Source organism: Typopeltis vanoorti, chromosome 11 (assembly GCF_054136105.1).
Source record: "Typopeltis vanoorti isolate ZY-2024b chromosome 11, IOZ_Tvanoo_1.0, whole genome shotgun sequence".
Classification (NCBI taxonomy): domain Eukaryota; kingdom Metazoa; phylum Arthropoda; class Arachnida; order Uropygi; family Thelyphonidae; genus Typopeltis; species Typopeltis vanoorti.
This window is the reverse complement of record NC_143559.1, coordinates 69,726,512-69,743,432: the sequence shown is the minus strand read 5'-3', so window position 1 is coordinate 69,743,432 and position 16,921 is coordinate 69,726,512. Positions and strand designations below refer to the sequence as shown.

The 16,921-nt window shown below is 34.7% G+C and overlaps 1 protein-coding gene across 1 annotated transcript in view; it reads right to left on the bottom strand.

The window, feature by feature from the left end:
• The window catches only part of LOC150101700 (putative lipid scramblase CLPTM1), a 283,907-nt gene that overhangs the window by 75,865 nt on the left and 191,121 nt on the right, over positions 1-16,921 (bottom strand). The window contains exon 7 of the mRNA XM_090399981.1: positions 15,155-15,257. Within this exon, the coding sequence (XP_090256107.1) occupies positions 15,155-15,257 (103 nt within the window). The remainder of the gene's footprint in view (positions 1-15,154; positions 15,258-16,921) is intronic.

Here is a 16,921-nt window from a genome sequence, read left to right as displayed (position 1 = left end):
TGCAATTTCAAATGGATGCTTATGACGGATGTAGCAACTTAGAAAAAAAAAAGAGTCGTGCCGATAGCATTGCTATCCATTGCCAAGGCCAAGAATTTTTCAGACCACCCACGTACATGGGGAACATACTCTAAACAGGAATGGTAAAAAATTGATCGACTTTGTAGTTTATAATAACCTTAAAATAATGAATCCTTTCTATAAAGATAAAAACATACATACATATACTTGGACAGCAAGAGGATAGAAATCAATATTAGATTACTTTATACTAAATGAAAAAACATTGAAGTTCTCTTTAGATGTTCGAGTTCACAGAGGATATGAAATAATCATTAAAAGAATTAACCAATATTTAGATAAAATAAACAAAATGAAGAAATTGAAATAGAATGGCTTAATATAAAAATGATACTAATTACAGTAGTAAATGAAAGCTTAGGAAAGACCAAAAAAATTGATAAAAAGAAAAAAAAAACTGAAGATATGGGATGATACAAACAAAGAAATAATCAAAATTAAAAAAAGAAGCATATCATAAATGGTTAAGCAGTAAAGATTAGAAGATGAAATAGAATATAAAAGAGTAAGAGCCATAGCTAAAAGAGAAGTCAGAAAAGGACGAAGAGAATCATGGAACAAATGTTTCTAATTTAGAACATGATTTATATAAAATAAGACCCAATGTATATAAGATTTTGAAACATTTAAGTACAGATACTACAGAAAATGTAAAATTAAACACCAAATTGAAATTAGAGGAATTTTAAAAAAGATAACTGGCAAACATTTAATGAAAATGAAATAACTAAAGAATTAGAAATCAGCCTGAAAGAAACAAGAAATGGAAAATCACTCAGAGAAGATAAGTCAGGTTCAGAATTATATAAATATGCAGGAATAAGGTTCAAAGAAAGACTCCTATTATTTTTAAATAAAATCTATTCAACAAGTAACCCACCAATAGAATGGAAAAAAGCAATTGTGATCCCTATCTTTAAAAAAGGTAGTAGAGATGATCCTAAAAATTACGAATGAATAAGTATCCTAAATTCCTGTTACAAAAAATATAACAGAATTTTAAATAAACTAATAAAATATTCTGAAAACTTTATTTTAGAAGTACAGAGTGGATTTAGAAAAGGACAATCATGTATAAACCCGGCCTTTTGGCTAAAATTAATAATAATAATAAAAAAGAAGAGAATACAATTTAGAAACACATATTACATTTATTGATTTTGAAAAAGCATTTGACAAGGTTAAAAGAAGAATTTTGTTTAACATATTAAAATAAACTCAAATACCAAAGAATATCCTAAAAGCTATCATAAGTACAGTAAAACCCCGTTTTTATGTTTTCCTGCCATTTATGTCATTTTCCATTGGTTCTGTTTTAAGGCCTAGTCTTACGATATATTGTTTTCCCACCATTAACAACTTGATGTGGACGTATTAAATTTTCCCATGATTTACGGTTTTTCTTGGGTGGCAACACTGATTTTCGAATTGATTTCCTCTCATTCAAATCGATTTCTGTGGAAATCTGAGCATTTCTGTTCCCAGATGGCGGCTGGAAACAGAAAAATTGCTTTCGGCTGTAGTTTCGTTTCCGCCATCATGGTGACTTGCACACTTGCAGCAGTGATGTAGTGATGAGCGATACTGTGATTTTTCAATCACAGTACGAATTGATACCGTGAAGTTTTCATATCAGTAATTTTAAACTGTCGGTAGTTCGTAGCACCTGTAACATGTTGTGATGTGATTTCACATTCACAGTGCTGTATTGAAATCATGAACAAGGATCATATACAAATTGTGAAATCACATTCACACTTCTACCAAGTAACAGTCATTACTTGTGAATATTAGATATCAGTGAATAAACCACAGTTAGTGAAATATCGCTTCACTAGCTTGTGTTGGTGTTCGTAGTCGCAATTCAGAAGCACGTAGTATATTGCAGAATTTCTACTATGTAATTTAGTGTGTGAGAGTTGCTTTCAAGTTGTGGTGGTGGATGATCCATGTTAGTAACATGGAGAAAAAAACACAGAAAAAAAAAAAAAAAATGGCAATTCTTCGACTTGTAGATTGGCATGCCGGAACACGTGTCCAATTAGCAAAAGATCTTGGATTCTCTGTGTCCACTTTGAACACGATAGTAAAAAACAGGCCAAGCATTGAACTCAATGCAAAGCAATCTGGTGCTATGTCAAAAAAAAAAAAAAAAAAAAAAAAAAAAACTGAAAATATATCTGACATCAACATACGATGAATTGAATAAACTTGTGGCTTAGTGGTTTGTTTCTATGAGAGCATCGGGTATTCCAGTCGATGGTACTATACTCCGAGCGAAAGCCCTTGAATTTGCTGCGAGTTTGGGGGTTAATGGTTTTACTGCATCAAATAGATGGATTGATCGTTTCAAGACTCGTCACAATATTGTGTATAATCAAGTATGTGGAGAAAGTAATAGTGTTGCAGGGGAAACTGTAAACCAGTGGAAACATGAACTAAAGATAATTATTCAGGACTGCGAACCGAAAAATATTTTCAATGTTGATGAAATTGGGCTCTTTTATAACATTCTGCCAAGTAAAACATTGTGTTTTAAAGGAGAAAAGTGTCACGGCGGAAAACTCAGCAAGCAGAGGGTAACTGTTTTGCTCATGGTTAATGCTGATGGATCAGAAAAATTACCTCCACTGGTAATTGGTAAATTTAAAAAGCCAGGGTGTTTTAAGAACGTGAAAATCTGCCTACTAAGTATGATGCCAACAGCATCTTCACATCCATCATGCATGCTCTGGATGCTAAAATGGGGACAAATCACCACAAAATACTACTACTGCTAGACAAATGTCCTGCACACCCTGAAGATCTGCAGCTCAGAAACATTAGATTAGTGTTCTTTCTCTCTAATTCTACAAGTGAGCTTCAGCCATTAGATCTGGGCATCATCCATGCATTTAAATGGAAATATATAGAAAAATACTTGTTGAAAAAGCTGTGTTTATGCATGATAATGGTATGGACCCAAAACAAATGATCAAAAACCATGCTTTGGCCACATAATGCATTATGAAGAAGATGTGCCATGCATATGTCCCTCCATAAGTCCCTCGATAAGTCTAATGACTCCCTGGAGTTGCCCGTAATAATAATAATAATAACGTAACTCCTGCCTTCAGGAAACAGTTGGATGTAATGGTTGTGGAAGAGGAGGAACAACTACAGGAGGAGGAGGAAGAAGAAGATATGTCAGAGCCCAATAACTGGTATGTGATGGATGAGTCTTCTTCATTTCAAGACTATGTTGATGCTGGTGTGATGGTACCAAGTGTAGACGACACCCTTTCTAACCACCTTGGTGAAGAAGACTGTGATCAAGAATCTACCATCCCTACTAGTAAAGAAGCAATGGAAGCTATCTCTGTTTTGAGGTGGTATATTGCAAGTGCACCAGGAGACGATGGGGCATTTAATGCCTTATATACTGAGAGAAGCAGGTGGAACTTATAAGAGTGCAGAAAAAACAATCAACAATTAAAGATTTTTTTAAATAGATAAATGTAAGTAATTGTAAATTCATTTATTTTCAGTTATTAAATTTTGTAATCTAGTATGTAGAGTCATACTAGCAGTAAGTCATCTTTTAGCCTTTTTAAAATGTTTTTTACATTTCCAGCTATTCACACTTTTTTCCTACCAGTCCCCTGGAAAGTGTAAAAAAGGAGTTTTACTGTATATATATATGAAAATAATCAAATACAAATAAAGATTAAATTATGAACTATCATTTATGAGAGAGATAAACCAAGAAATCCAATAGGGATGTCCCTTTTCAGCAATTCTTTTTAATATTTATCTAAATGACATAATAATAAAATGGAATAAAAATTTCCATCAAGGTATTAAACTTTCTCCTAGTGTGAACTTAAACACTCTCCTTTTTGCTGATGACCAAATAATTAAAAATTCTGAAGATAACTTACAGAAAGATATTTTAAATTTAAATGTGATAGCTAAAGATTATGGAATGATAATATTAACAGAAAAAAAATATTATCAAAAAACGATGGCCTTTAAAGGACAAGATTCAATAACACCTAAAATAGTCATAGATAACAAGATTTCAGAACAGGTGAAGTCATTTAACTACCCAGGATGTATGATTACATATGAAAAAGATATAAACCTAAAAATTGAAATATTTAAAAATAATTAATTCTATATTTAAACCTAACCTAGTTCAACAAAAAACCAGACTAAAAGTATACAATACGTTAGCCCTACCAGTCGTATTGTATGGAAGTGAAATCTGGACAACAAAACAAAAAGACAAACAAAGATTAATAACAACTGAAATAAAGTTTATTGGGCAATCACAAAACAAATTATATTCTCTACTCCTACTTCACAACAGATTTCTGACATGTGCTACAGAACCTCAGTTTCCATCCTTTATATTGGTAGATTTTCTCTCAAAATTGCCAATCTCCTGAAATCTCAAGGCATAAGATTAGCTTTCAAGCCAACTGTGACTATACAAGTTCTGTTACATTCACCTAAGGACCACAACCCTTTTAAAAAACATCACTGAGTTTACAATATTCCATGTTCTTGAGGCCTTTGCTTACATAGAGCAAACATCTAGAAGTTTGGAAATTAGACAAAGAGAGCATATTGAAGATGCTAATAACAGCAGAGAAGACAGCTCAGGACAAGCTTTCCACTTCTACCACACTCATCAGAATATTGAATGGGACAAGAGCTCCATGCCTTAGATCAGTGGTCTCCAAACTTTTTGCCGTGAGGGCCACATTGGGTACTTCAGTACTGTTCAGTGGGCCGTAGTAATAAAAAACTGATTACAGAGTATGTGAGATTAAATTATCGTATATTAATGACAACGAACACTATCAGCAAATTCTCATATTTTTATCACAAATTATAATAAAACCATTAATGTGAATGATGTAACTGTGTTTCTGTTTTTAAAATCTTATTAAACTTTGGTTCAAATTTTGAAGTGCTAATTACAAGTAGCGATTTCAAATGTTCATCAGATAAATTTGCCCTGTATTTTGACTTATATATTTCATTCAGGAAAAAAGTTTGTTCACAAAGATATATTTGTCCCAAAAATAGAGATAAATTTACAAGCAAATTTCTTCAAATTTGCTTGTAAAATTCAATTTTTTTTCCTTCATTAGTCCATTTTAACTGATCTTTTACTAATGTGTAGATTTTTACTAAAAAATCTACACATTTATTAGTAAAAGTGTTTAAACTGGTATGAAGTTATAGGTCTGAGTAGAGGTGGTTAGAAATAAAACTCATTCACCAAACACTAGAAGACCTCAGAAGGAGTTTTCTGAGAAAAATTAATGGTGTGAACAGATGGCATCAAATGATGGAATCACATTAAAATGATGATATCAGAAAGCAACTTGACATTATTAGCATTCAAGAATGTAATAACACAGATGATACAGTTACTTAAACACAAAGGCAAATAATCATTTAAAGAGGAAATGGTAACATGTCTTTGATAATAGGAAAAGAAGAAGACCAAGATCCAGGTAGGTGGATGCAGTTAGTATTGTCCTAGATAACAAACTTAAGACCTGACAATATTGGTATCCTGAAAAATAAATTAATTTCTAGGAAAATTGTTGACAGGAATATCGTAATGATGTAAATCTGATCATGTGTTAATATCACAGCAACTCTGTACCTCCTTTGAGGATACACAAAAATTTGATATTGACGAAGAAAGGAATCCAAGGGGGGGGGGGATTATTCAAAACACTACATCTGCATGGAATAAATACAACCTTATACAAAGCAACACGACTTTATACATCAATCACAAAATGAACAGAAGAATATGTAAAATCTACCATTATCAGGGTTATTTATACTCTACACATACTATTAAAGAAAATGAAAAAGAAATAAGAGATATTAAACTCAGTCTTTTTTTCTCTATGAAGACGATATCATCTTAAATAAACCCACTGCAGCGTTTGCTCTTTAACTATTGATTAACCTGATTTTCAGTATGAAAATCAGGCATTAGAAATACAAAAAGTGAAAATAGGAAGAACCTAGAGAACAAGTAAAATATTTTGGTTATTTGGGCTTCATTGTTTTAATCTTCTTCTTCTTCCGCAGCTTGTTGATGATGAGTCTCCTCCACATCCTACTGTCTTGGGCTATCACCACATCCAAGTTCTCCAGCCTCAAGTCCTCTTCTACCAGCTCCCTCCATCTCTTCTTTGGCCGCCCACACTTCCTTGCACATCCATCTGCATGACCCTTCTTCCCACATATTCATCCTTCCTCCTCATCACATGACCAAACCATCTCAACCTTGCCTCCTGTATCTTTGCTCCTAAGTTTGTAACATTCACTGTTCCCCTTACATAGTCATTTCTCAGACGATCCTTTCTGGTCACACCGCACATCCACCAAAGCATTCTCATCTCTGCTACTTCCATCCTGCTGATGTTATTTTTCCTCAGGGCCACAGTTTCATTAGCATACTGTCATAGCTGGCCTCACTACTGTCCTATACATTTTGCCTTTCAGATTGATCGGCACCCTCTTATCGCATAACACTCCAGCCATCTCCCTCCAGTTCTTCTAACCCGCTTGTATCCTGCATCCCATGTCCTTCTCAGCTTCTCCATCTTCTTCCACTGTTGAACCTAAGTATCTAAAGTCCCTCACCTTCCTGATGACATTTCGTTCCAGCTCCAGATCTGTCTCCTGGCTGCCATCCACTGTGCAACACATATACTCTGTCTTACTTCTGCTCAGTCTCACCTCTCTCTTCCAGTACTTTTCTGCATCTTTCCAGTTTAGTTCCCGCTTCTTTTCTTGAATCTGCACATAGCAAGATGTCATCTGCACAAAACAGTGTCCAAGGCCCATCTTCTCTCACCTCCTCCGTCACCACCTCCATCACAATATTAAACAGAAACAGACTTAATGCTGACCCTTGATGCAAGCGAACTGTTACTTGAAAACTTTCTGTCTGTCCCAGACAGGTGCAAACACTTCTCTTCACATTTCTGTACATCTCCAGCACTAACCTGACATATTTCTCCAGAACCTTCTTCTCCCTCAGTATGGAGATATAACAGTCTTGCAGTGACTGCACTGCATAGTTCAGAAGGCCTGAACAGAGGGAAAAAATTCCAGATGATTGAAGTAGAGCTCTCATAGTACCCATATACAAAAAGGGAAATAAAACTGAATGTGAAAATTAGAGGTATTTCCTACTGAGTGTTCCGGTAAGATTTACGAAAGTATACTTGAGAAATGGTTGAGAAGGATTCTGGAAAAAGGATTGTGTGAAAGTCTGTGAAGAACAAGCTGGAGATCAGGCAAAATAGAGGCTGTCAGAATCAGATTTTCACTTTACAACAAATAGTTGAGTAATCATGGGAATATAAAACAGAGATCTGTATTTATTATAGACCTGCAAAATGCATATGACAAAGTGCCAAGAGAAAAGCTATTCAAAACGCTACAGTTATATGGTATCAATGGGGCATCATATCAAGCAATACTTAGTCTTTATTAGAGTTGTAAGTCAGCAGTTAGAATTGAAGAAAGTACAGGAAGATGGGTGATGTTGAATCTGGTGTCAGACAAGGATGTGCATTATTCCATCTGTTACTCATTATCTACATGGATCACATTATGAAGGAAAGCAGTATTAAACTTGATATCAAAATTGGAGATGTTAATCTCAGCTCTTTGTTTTATGCAGATGATGTTATACTTCTAAAGAAATCTGCTACAAGTCTGCAAAATTCCCTGAGTAAACAGAATAACTATGGTAAAAAAATTTGGCATGACAATCAGCAATAACCAGACAAAGACAATGAAAATAAGGTGTGCTTAAGGGTCAAAGCTATACAACTCAGAGGAGACCTCCACATAGCCTTTAAAGGAATGCGGAGAACCGACCATGGCTTCTGACCTAATGTCCAATCCTCACCTTCTCGTGGTGCATCCTGTTGGATATCTACCTGGATATTGAACGAATGAGGATGAGCTGGCAATTTGGAATTTAGCTGACTAAATTGTATTCTTATTGGCTTAAACCAAAATATAAAATGATAGTACAACATGAAAAAATTTCATGTCGGCTGGGGCGACTCCCCAGCCGACAAGCAGGTGGTAAGATATTCTGCAGGTTGTTGAAGCAGGTGGTAAGATATTCTGGAGGTTGTTGAAGAAGCTTAGAAATGGATTAAAGAGTGCTGTAAAAGCAGTTAGAGATGATAAAGGTGACATGAAAACGGGAGAAAAAGATATCCTTGAAGTATGGAGTAATTACTTCGAAAAATTGCTAAACGAAACAAGCAGTGATAGCACAGTCGTAAAAAACACTCAACAAGCATCCAGTCAGGAATGCATATCCATACTTGAAGTAGAAAAAGCCATCAAAGGCTTGAAATGTGGAAAGGCAGCAGAAGTAGATGATATTCGACCAGAAATGCTGAAGTATGGTGGTATAAAAGTCTTACAGTGGCTGCACTGCATAGTTCAGAAGGCCTGGACAGAGGGACGAATTCCTGATGATTGGAGTACAGCTCTCATAGTACCCATATATAAAAAGGGAAATAAAACTGAATGTGAGAATTACAGAGGTATTTCCCTACTGAGTGTTCCTGGCAAGATTTATGCAAGTATACTTGAGAAACGGTTCAGAAGTATTGTGGAAGAAAAGCTTAGTGAAGAACAAGCTGGATTCAGCCAAATAGAGGCTGTCAGGATTAGATCTTCACATTACGACAAATAGTTGAGAAAGAATGGGAATATAACAAAGATCTATATTTAAGTTTTGTTGATCTGGAAAAGTCATATGACAGGGTGCCAAGAGAGAAGCTATTCAATACGCTACAGTTATATGGTGTCAATGGGGCATTATATCAAGCAATACTTAGTCTTTATTTAAGTTGTAAGTCAACAGTTAGAACTGAAGGAAGTACAGGAAGGTGGTTTAATGTTAAATCTGGTGTGAGACAAGGATGTACATTATCCCCACTGTTATTCATTATCTGTATGGATCACATTATGAAGGAAAGTGGTACTAAACATGATCAAAATTGGAGATGTGAATGTCAGCTCTTTGCTTTATGCGGATGATGTTATACTTCTAAATAAATCTGCTACAAGTCTGCAAGATTCCTTGACTAAATTGAATAACTGTTGTAAGAGATATGATATGAAGGTCAGCAATAAAAAGACAATGAAAATAGGCAGAATCGTTGAAAATGTCAACTGCGTTGTGAATGGAGAACCTGTGGAACAAGTAAAACATTTCAGCTACTTAGGCACAATTTTTAGTGAAGATGGTAAATTAAATATAGAAATAGACAATAGAATCAACAAAGTTGGTATGGTAGGAAGTCAATTGAATAAATTCATATGGAATAAGAGAGAAATTAGTCGGAACACTAAATTAGCTGTATACAAAAAACAGTGTTCAAACCAGTTTTATCTAAGAACTAGGTCAGAAGTAAAACACTTGACCAAAGACTAGAGAACGCAGATATGAGAGTCCTGAAAAAGATTAGAGGCATGAATAGATGGCATCAATGGCAATATCATATTAAAAATGAGGATATTAGGAAAGAACGTGACATTGTCATCATCCAGGAATGCATTAGCAGAGCTAATCTCAGGTGGTATGGTCACTTAAATAGAATGGGCGAGGAAAGATTATCAAAACAAGTGTTTTCTGCCAGGTTGCAGGAAAACGACCAAGATATAGGTGGATTGATACGGTACAAAATGCCTTAGATGATAGAAATATAAGATCTGATAATGTTGGAGTCTTGATAAGTAACAGACTTGTTTGGAGGAAAATTGTAGATAGGAAGTTAGTAATGATGTAAATTTTTCATGTAGCACTATCATATCCTATACATCCCTTGAGGGAAAATAGCAGGAATATGATAATGATGATGAAAATAGTCAGAAACATTGAAAATATCAACTGCATTGTGAATAGAGAACCTCTTGAACAAGTGAAACATTTCAGTTACTTAGGCACTATTTTTAGTGAAGATAGTAAATTAAATATGGAAATAGACAACAGAATCGACAAAGGTGGTATGGTAGGAAGTCAACTGAATAAATTTATATGGAATAAGATAGAAATTAGTCAAAATACTAAATTAGCTGTGTACAAGACAGTATTCAAACCAATTTTAACTTATGGATCTGAGAGCTGGGTTAGAAATAAAACACTTGACCAAAGACTGAGAAAGATTAGTAGTGTGAACAGATGGCATTAATGGCAATATCATATTAAAAAAGTGGATATTAGGAAAGAACCTGACATTGTTAGCAGAGATAATCTCAGGTGGTATGGTCAATTAAACAGAATGGGAGAGGAAAGATTAGCAAAAGAAGTGTTCTCTGCCAGGTTGGCAGGAAAAAGACCCAGAGGAAGACCAAGGTATAGGTGAATTGATACAGTAAAAAGTGCCTTAGAAGACAGACATATAAGATCTGATAATGTTGGAGTCTTGACAGATAACAGATTGATTAGGATTAAACTTGTTCATAATAAGTTAGTAATAATGCAAGTTTTTCATGTAGTACTATTATAATATCCTGTATACGCCTTGAGGGTACGTGCCAGGAATTTGATGAAGGGCTAGACTAATCTGGACTTGCTGAATATACCATCTCCACCAAACATCAAATCCTTCAGAAGAAAACCAAGGGCTTACACTAAAGCCATTTCCTTTTAGAATGATTACACAGAGAATGTTGTAAAGCCTTAATTCCATACACCAATCCGAATAGAAACAATGGACTAAAGTTAAAGCCATTCCTTAGATAACAGTTATATATATATATATATATATATAATCCAAATATCTGTTTTGTGTTAATTATATATATATTGTTTAATCTAATTAAGCATTTAAAAAATGTCATTACGACCCAAAAAGTACTTGAGGCCAAGCTTCTCTTATGTCATTTATATGTCGCTCACATGGTCTCATTGCTGAATATTCATTTTGCTACTTGTGCTTTTAATTTGAATTTTATATTAATTATTACCCTTGATACTTGGGCAAAAATTCTATGAAATAAAAAATATTTTGTGTACCGTATATTATTATACCTTAAAGTTAGGGGTTCGCATTATATGTGGATCCTAAAAAATATAACATCTTATTAGACTTGCACACACAATATATACTACCTAATGCCTATGCAACCAAATATACTTGACCCACTTGCATTCGGCGACCAAGCACACATCATATCTGCGCATGCGCTCTCCGTCGCTGAATGATAGAGCACAGTTAGGTATATCAGTTTAACCGCAGTTCATTTTAAACCTAGCCTGAAAATGAGCCAATAGAAACATTCATCTTTTGAAGCAGGATTTAAATTGCGTGTCGTGCAGTTTGCAGAAAAACATAATAACAGTGTTGCTATTAGAGAACTTGGTGTAGCAGAGAGTAATATTAGACTTTGGTGTAAGCAAAAAGACAGTCTTGAAAAAATCCCCAAAACGAAAAGACCCGTCGTGGAGATATAGCATCCTTTCTAGAACTCAAAGAAGAGCTAAATGAATGGATTTTGACGCGATGACAAGATGGCATTAGAGTAACAAGAAATGCAATTCATTTTTGAGCTCTACAACTCAAGAATGGTAAATTCAAGACACCAGGTATTTCATCTTTTCTTGTTTTGTCTGGGTGGCGCAACAGATTTATGGAATGCAAAGCATTAACATTACGACACCAAACAAAAATTGTGCAGAGTTACCAAAGCAGCTTGAAGAAAAAGTGCAGTCCTTCCATAAATTTATCATAAAATTACGGAAGTATCACAGATATGAACTTTCCCAAATTGGCAATATGGATGAGACGCCTATGTACTAAAATGCCTGGGAATCGAACAGTAAACTCAGTTGGTGAAAAGGGTGTCTTCATAAAAACAATGGGACACGAAAAAACGCATTTTACTGTTGTTCTAACATGCATGGCAGACGGAACCAAATTAAAGCCAACAGTAATATTTAAAAGGAAGAAAATTCTGAAGGATATGAAATTTCCACGAGGTGTAATTGTTCACGCCAATCAGAAAGGTTGGATGGATGAAGAAGGTGTACAATTGTGGCTGGATCAAGTATGGATCATACGTCCAGGTAGCTTGTTACGTCAACAAAGCATGCTAGTCTGGGATATGTTCTGGAGCATAAGCAAAGAGAAAGCATGTGAGCTACGTACAGACCTAGCAGTCATAACGGATGGTCTAACTTCCGTTTTGCAGCCACTTGATGTCAGCTAGAATAAGCCATTTAAAGATCACTTACATGAAAAATGGAGAGAATGGATGTCATCTGGTTTGATGAAGATGACAAAAGGTGGGAATTTTCAGAAGCCTGAGATCACCCTAGTCACCAGCTGGGTTAAAGAAGCATGGGATTTGATATCATCTGAAATGATTCAATGCTCATTTGTTAAATGTGGAATAAGTAATTCAATGGATGGATCTGAAGATCACGTCATATACGAAAGCGAGGATAACGCACAACAAATTGGAGAGCATGAAGACAATGAAGACTCAAAAGATGAAGAATTTAAAGGATTTTGACATTTTGTTTTAAAATAAATATTTCTTTCGTTAATTCGTCTTGTATTTTGAAATTTTGATTTTAAATAAATATTTCTTTCGTTAATTCGTCTTGTATTTTGAAATTTTGATTTTAAATAAATATTTCTTTCGTTAATTCGTATTGTATTATTTATAATGTTATGGAACAAGATTAACAGATCGAATTATACGTGGACATGGCATTTTAGGGTTTTCAAACAAAATTTCTAGTTCGCATTATACGCGATAATATACGGTAAGTCCTCTGTTGTCTATCATTGTGTTATTTATTAAAATGATGCAAGAACCGCAGGTATGATGTATGAGTTTTGAGGAAAATTACAAAAGTCAATAGATAATATCAGTGGCAGGAATAAAGGTTGTAAACCCATAGTTCATTAGTACCATTGGTGGCCTTGGGATTTGTTTCTATTTTATTCATTTTTTGTTCTTTTATTTATGTTTTTATACAATCCAAAAGCTCTGCCCTAGAGAACAAACATGAAACTTTTTTCAAACCACTTCAGAATTCCAATAAGTAGGTTAATAATGTGTGTGTGTTGGGGGGGGGGGGGGTTACTAAAGACAAACTTTCAATGCCCACAGTGGAATACCAGCTGCCTGTTAGTTGGAGAATGGATACACTAATCTCTGAGCCAATCAGGCCAGCCATATTAAAAACAAAGACAGAGAAAAGATCTTGAGATTTAATAAGAAAGTTAAGATATGGTCATTTAAAAAGCAGAATGAGAGATTAACTAAAGAAGGGAGACAAAAATGGTAGCAAAAAAAGCACCTGAAATGAACAAGATATATGTGGGCTGAAACAGTCAACAGGCAACACACGTCTGAAAGGAAGCATACTTTGCATTATGGGGAGGGAGGATGCTAAGGCTACCCTAAACCTCTGGGGGGGGGGGGGCTCTGTAACTCAATTGGTTTTGACAATGCCCATTGGTTGGAAAGACCTGGATTTGAATCCCATCCAGGATGTCTTTAACAGGGATTTTCAACTGAAGGTGAGTTAGCTGGTCTCATATGGAGATGGCAGGGTTTCTCATCCCACAAAGTAGGTAAACCAGCCAATAGAACACAAGCAATTAACAGATATAATACACTGGCCTCATAGCCTGAGTTGCTTTGGCTGTAAATCAAAATAAATCAAACCAAACCAAACCAATCTAAGAATTCTTGATGATATACAAAAGAGGGCAACTCCCTAATACATGACCACTCTTATACAGACTTCCTTCAGTAACTTTTCCATTTTCCTACTTCATAGGCACTGCCCCAATGAACCAGATACCATTCCTACACATACTTCTAATCTAGAGCAGCCACCACCACCACCCATACACTATCAATGCCAAACATACTGAACAAACTTATTGTCTTCCTTCATTCCATCAACTTCTGTTCTTAAGCACAATCTCTCCCATACTGTTTCTTCCCATTGAGTACAATCCCAATTCTTTAAGAAACATATCATTAGTGTACTTTTTTCTGATTAATCACTTACCCACAATGGAATAGTCTTGTAACCTTTCATGTGTGGACTCATTATTATTAAAAAGAAAAGTGAAGTCAACAGCCTCTATATATATATATATATATATATATATATATATATATAGGCTGTTGACTTCACTTTTCTTTTTAATAATAATGAGTCCACACATGAAAGGTTACAAGACTATTCCATTGTGGGTAAGTGATTAATCAGAAAAAAGTACACTAATGATATGTATATATATATATATATATATATATATATAGAGGCTGTTGACTTCACTTTTCTTTTTAATAATAATGAGTCCACACATGAAAGGTTACAAGACTATTCCATTGTGGGTAAGTGATTAATCAGAAAAAAGTACACTAATGATATGTTTCTTAAAGAATTGGGATTGTACTCAATGGGAAGAAACAGTATGGGAGAGATTGTGCTTAAGAACAGAAGTTGATGGAATGAAGGAAGACAATAAGTTTGTTCAGTATGTTTGGCATTGATAGTGTATGGGTGGTGGTGGTGGCTGCTCTAGATTAGAAGTATGTGTAGGAATGGTATCTGGTTCATTGGGAATATGGGAATATGGGATTATGGGAATATGGGAATATGTTCATGACTAGGCTATATGTATACACAAGTAGCCTAGTCATGAACATATTTCATATGCAAACTGTTTGTTTCTGTTTGAATATAGGATTAAAACAAGAATTTCTTGCCTATTATGATTTGTTAATACATCATTTCTTAAGCCTTTAAATTAAAGAGGTGCTTATTACAAACTATTTATATTTTTTTTTTGTTATTATAGCAAAAACGTACTGGGATATCTCTGTCTAATTTCCAAAGTGAAAACAGAAATATAAGCACTTCAGCATGCCTTATCTTTATCAGGTGGATGTGTGCTGTCCAGATATTGATAAGGTAGGTTAATCTGTAATATATTGCAACTTATTTCTTAAAACTAAAATAAATAAATAAGAAACATACTTTGTAGTTTCATTGATTGGTATATAATCCCTGAGAAGATTCCAGTAGTCATTCACATATACAATTGGATAATATCCTCCTGAAAGTGCATCAAATTCTATATCTATTTGGGAGAGAAAAGTATGAAATTAAAATGCAAAAGAATAATCCCACATTTTATAGAGTAAATAATTTTTCTTTAGATAGCCATGTATTTATTAAAAATAACTGATTACATTTCAAAACTGTGTTACCAAAATGTCACTATTATGACAATTGCTTAAAAAAGCAGAATTAGTGCTTAGAATTAGAATCAGAATTAGAACTTAGTGATAAAAATCACATCCAAAGGTTACGAATCTTGTAGACCAAGAATAAAACAGCTAGTACAAAACAATCTGCCAGAATCAAAAATTTTGTTTATAATCATGGATGACCATACTCCAAATGTTACTAAAGAGCACTTATTTTTGTAGAGATTAGAACAGGTTCTTAAAATGCAAAACTTGTTTTTTTGACTTCAATTAAATGGCTGACCTGGTCAACATATGTTCTATTGGGAAGCTATACTTCATAAGAGAATGGCAACCTGTTGATCAGGATCAACTTGATTTTAGCTAATCATTATCCTTTCAAGGATTTAGGCCTAGTAGCCTATTCAGGCCTCATTCCATCTTTTCCTTGGTCATCCATGACTTCTACATCCTCCACCATCATTATTCACTTTAACCGGTAATTATTAATAATGACCGGATTTATTACTTTAACCATAACACACACACACACACATTATTGTTCATCTTTACTTGGTAGAAAATATAAAAAATTAGTTTGAATGATTCAATTTCTTCAGGTATCACAGGCAAAGAATTATACAAAAAATGACAGAAACATGATAATATTATATCAACAGATCTAGTATAAATGACAATAGTACATTTTAAAAACAGGAATACGAGCTGTCACAAGTACGCTAATACTGAACAGAGGCAGTGTGTGCATCAGAGAGATTTAAGCTAAGGCTGTTGTTAATATGGATGAATCTAGAGAAATTTCTCTAGATTCGATGATCTTTCTTTCGAGTTCATGTTGGCAGCCCTCATCAGAGTTAATAGAGAAGAGAACGTGGCTAGAGAGAGGATGCTGGCTCTGGTCCTATTGTAGGAAATGTCTCTCTGGTGTTCTTCCATACGCAAAAGGATGGATTTAGCTGTCTGGCTGTAATATGGTTTTCCACATTCACACAAAATCTGGTAAACTCCTGGATACAGAGTAGGGAGATGTTTCACTTTAGGTTTACTTAGTATGGGGCAAAGTTTTGGAAACTTTTGTATATGGAAGAACACCAGAGAGACATTTCCTACAATAGGACTAGAGCCAGTGCTCTCTCTAGCCACGTTCTCATCTCTATTAACTTGGATGAGGGCCGCCAACACCTCGTAGACTGGCCAAAAACTTCTAATATCCATGTATGTGTTATGATGAACTCGAAAGAAAGATCACTGAATTTAGTGAAATTTCTCTAGATTCATACCATATTAACAGCAGCCTTAGCTTCAATCTCTCTGATGCACACGTTGCCTCTGTTCAGTATTGGTGCACTCGTGGCAGCTCATGCATGTAGTCAACTTTAATTTAGAACCCAAGCTTGCATTCCTGTTTTTAAAATGTATTATTGTCTTTTATACTAGATCTGTTGATGTAATTTTATCATGTCTCTGTCATTTTTTGTATAATTCTTTGCCTGTGATATCTGAAGAAGTTGAATCATTCAACGAAACTAGTTGT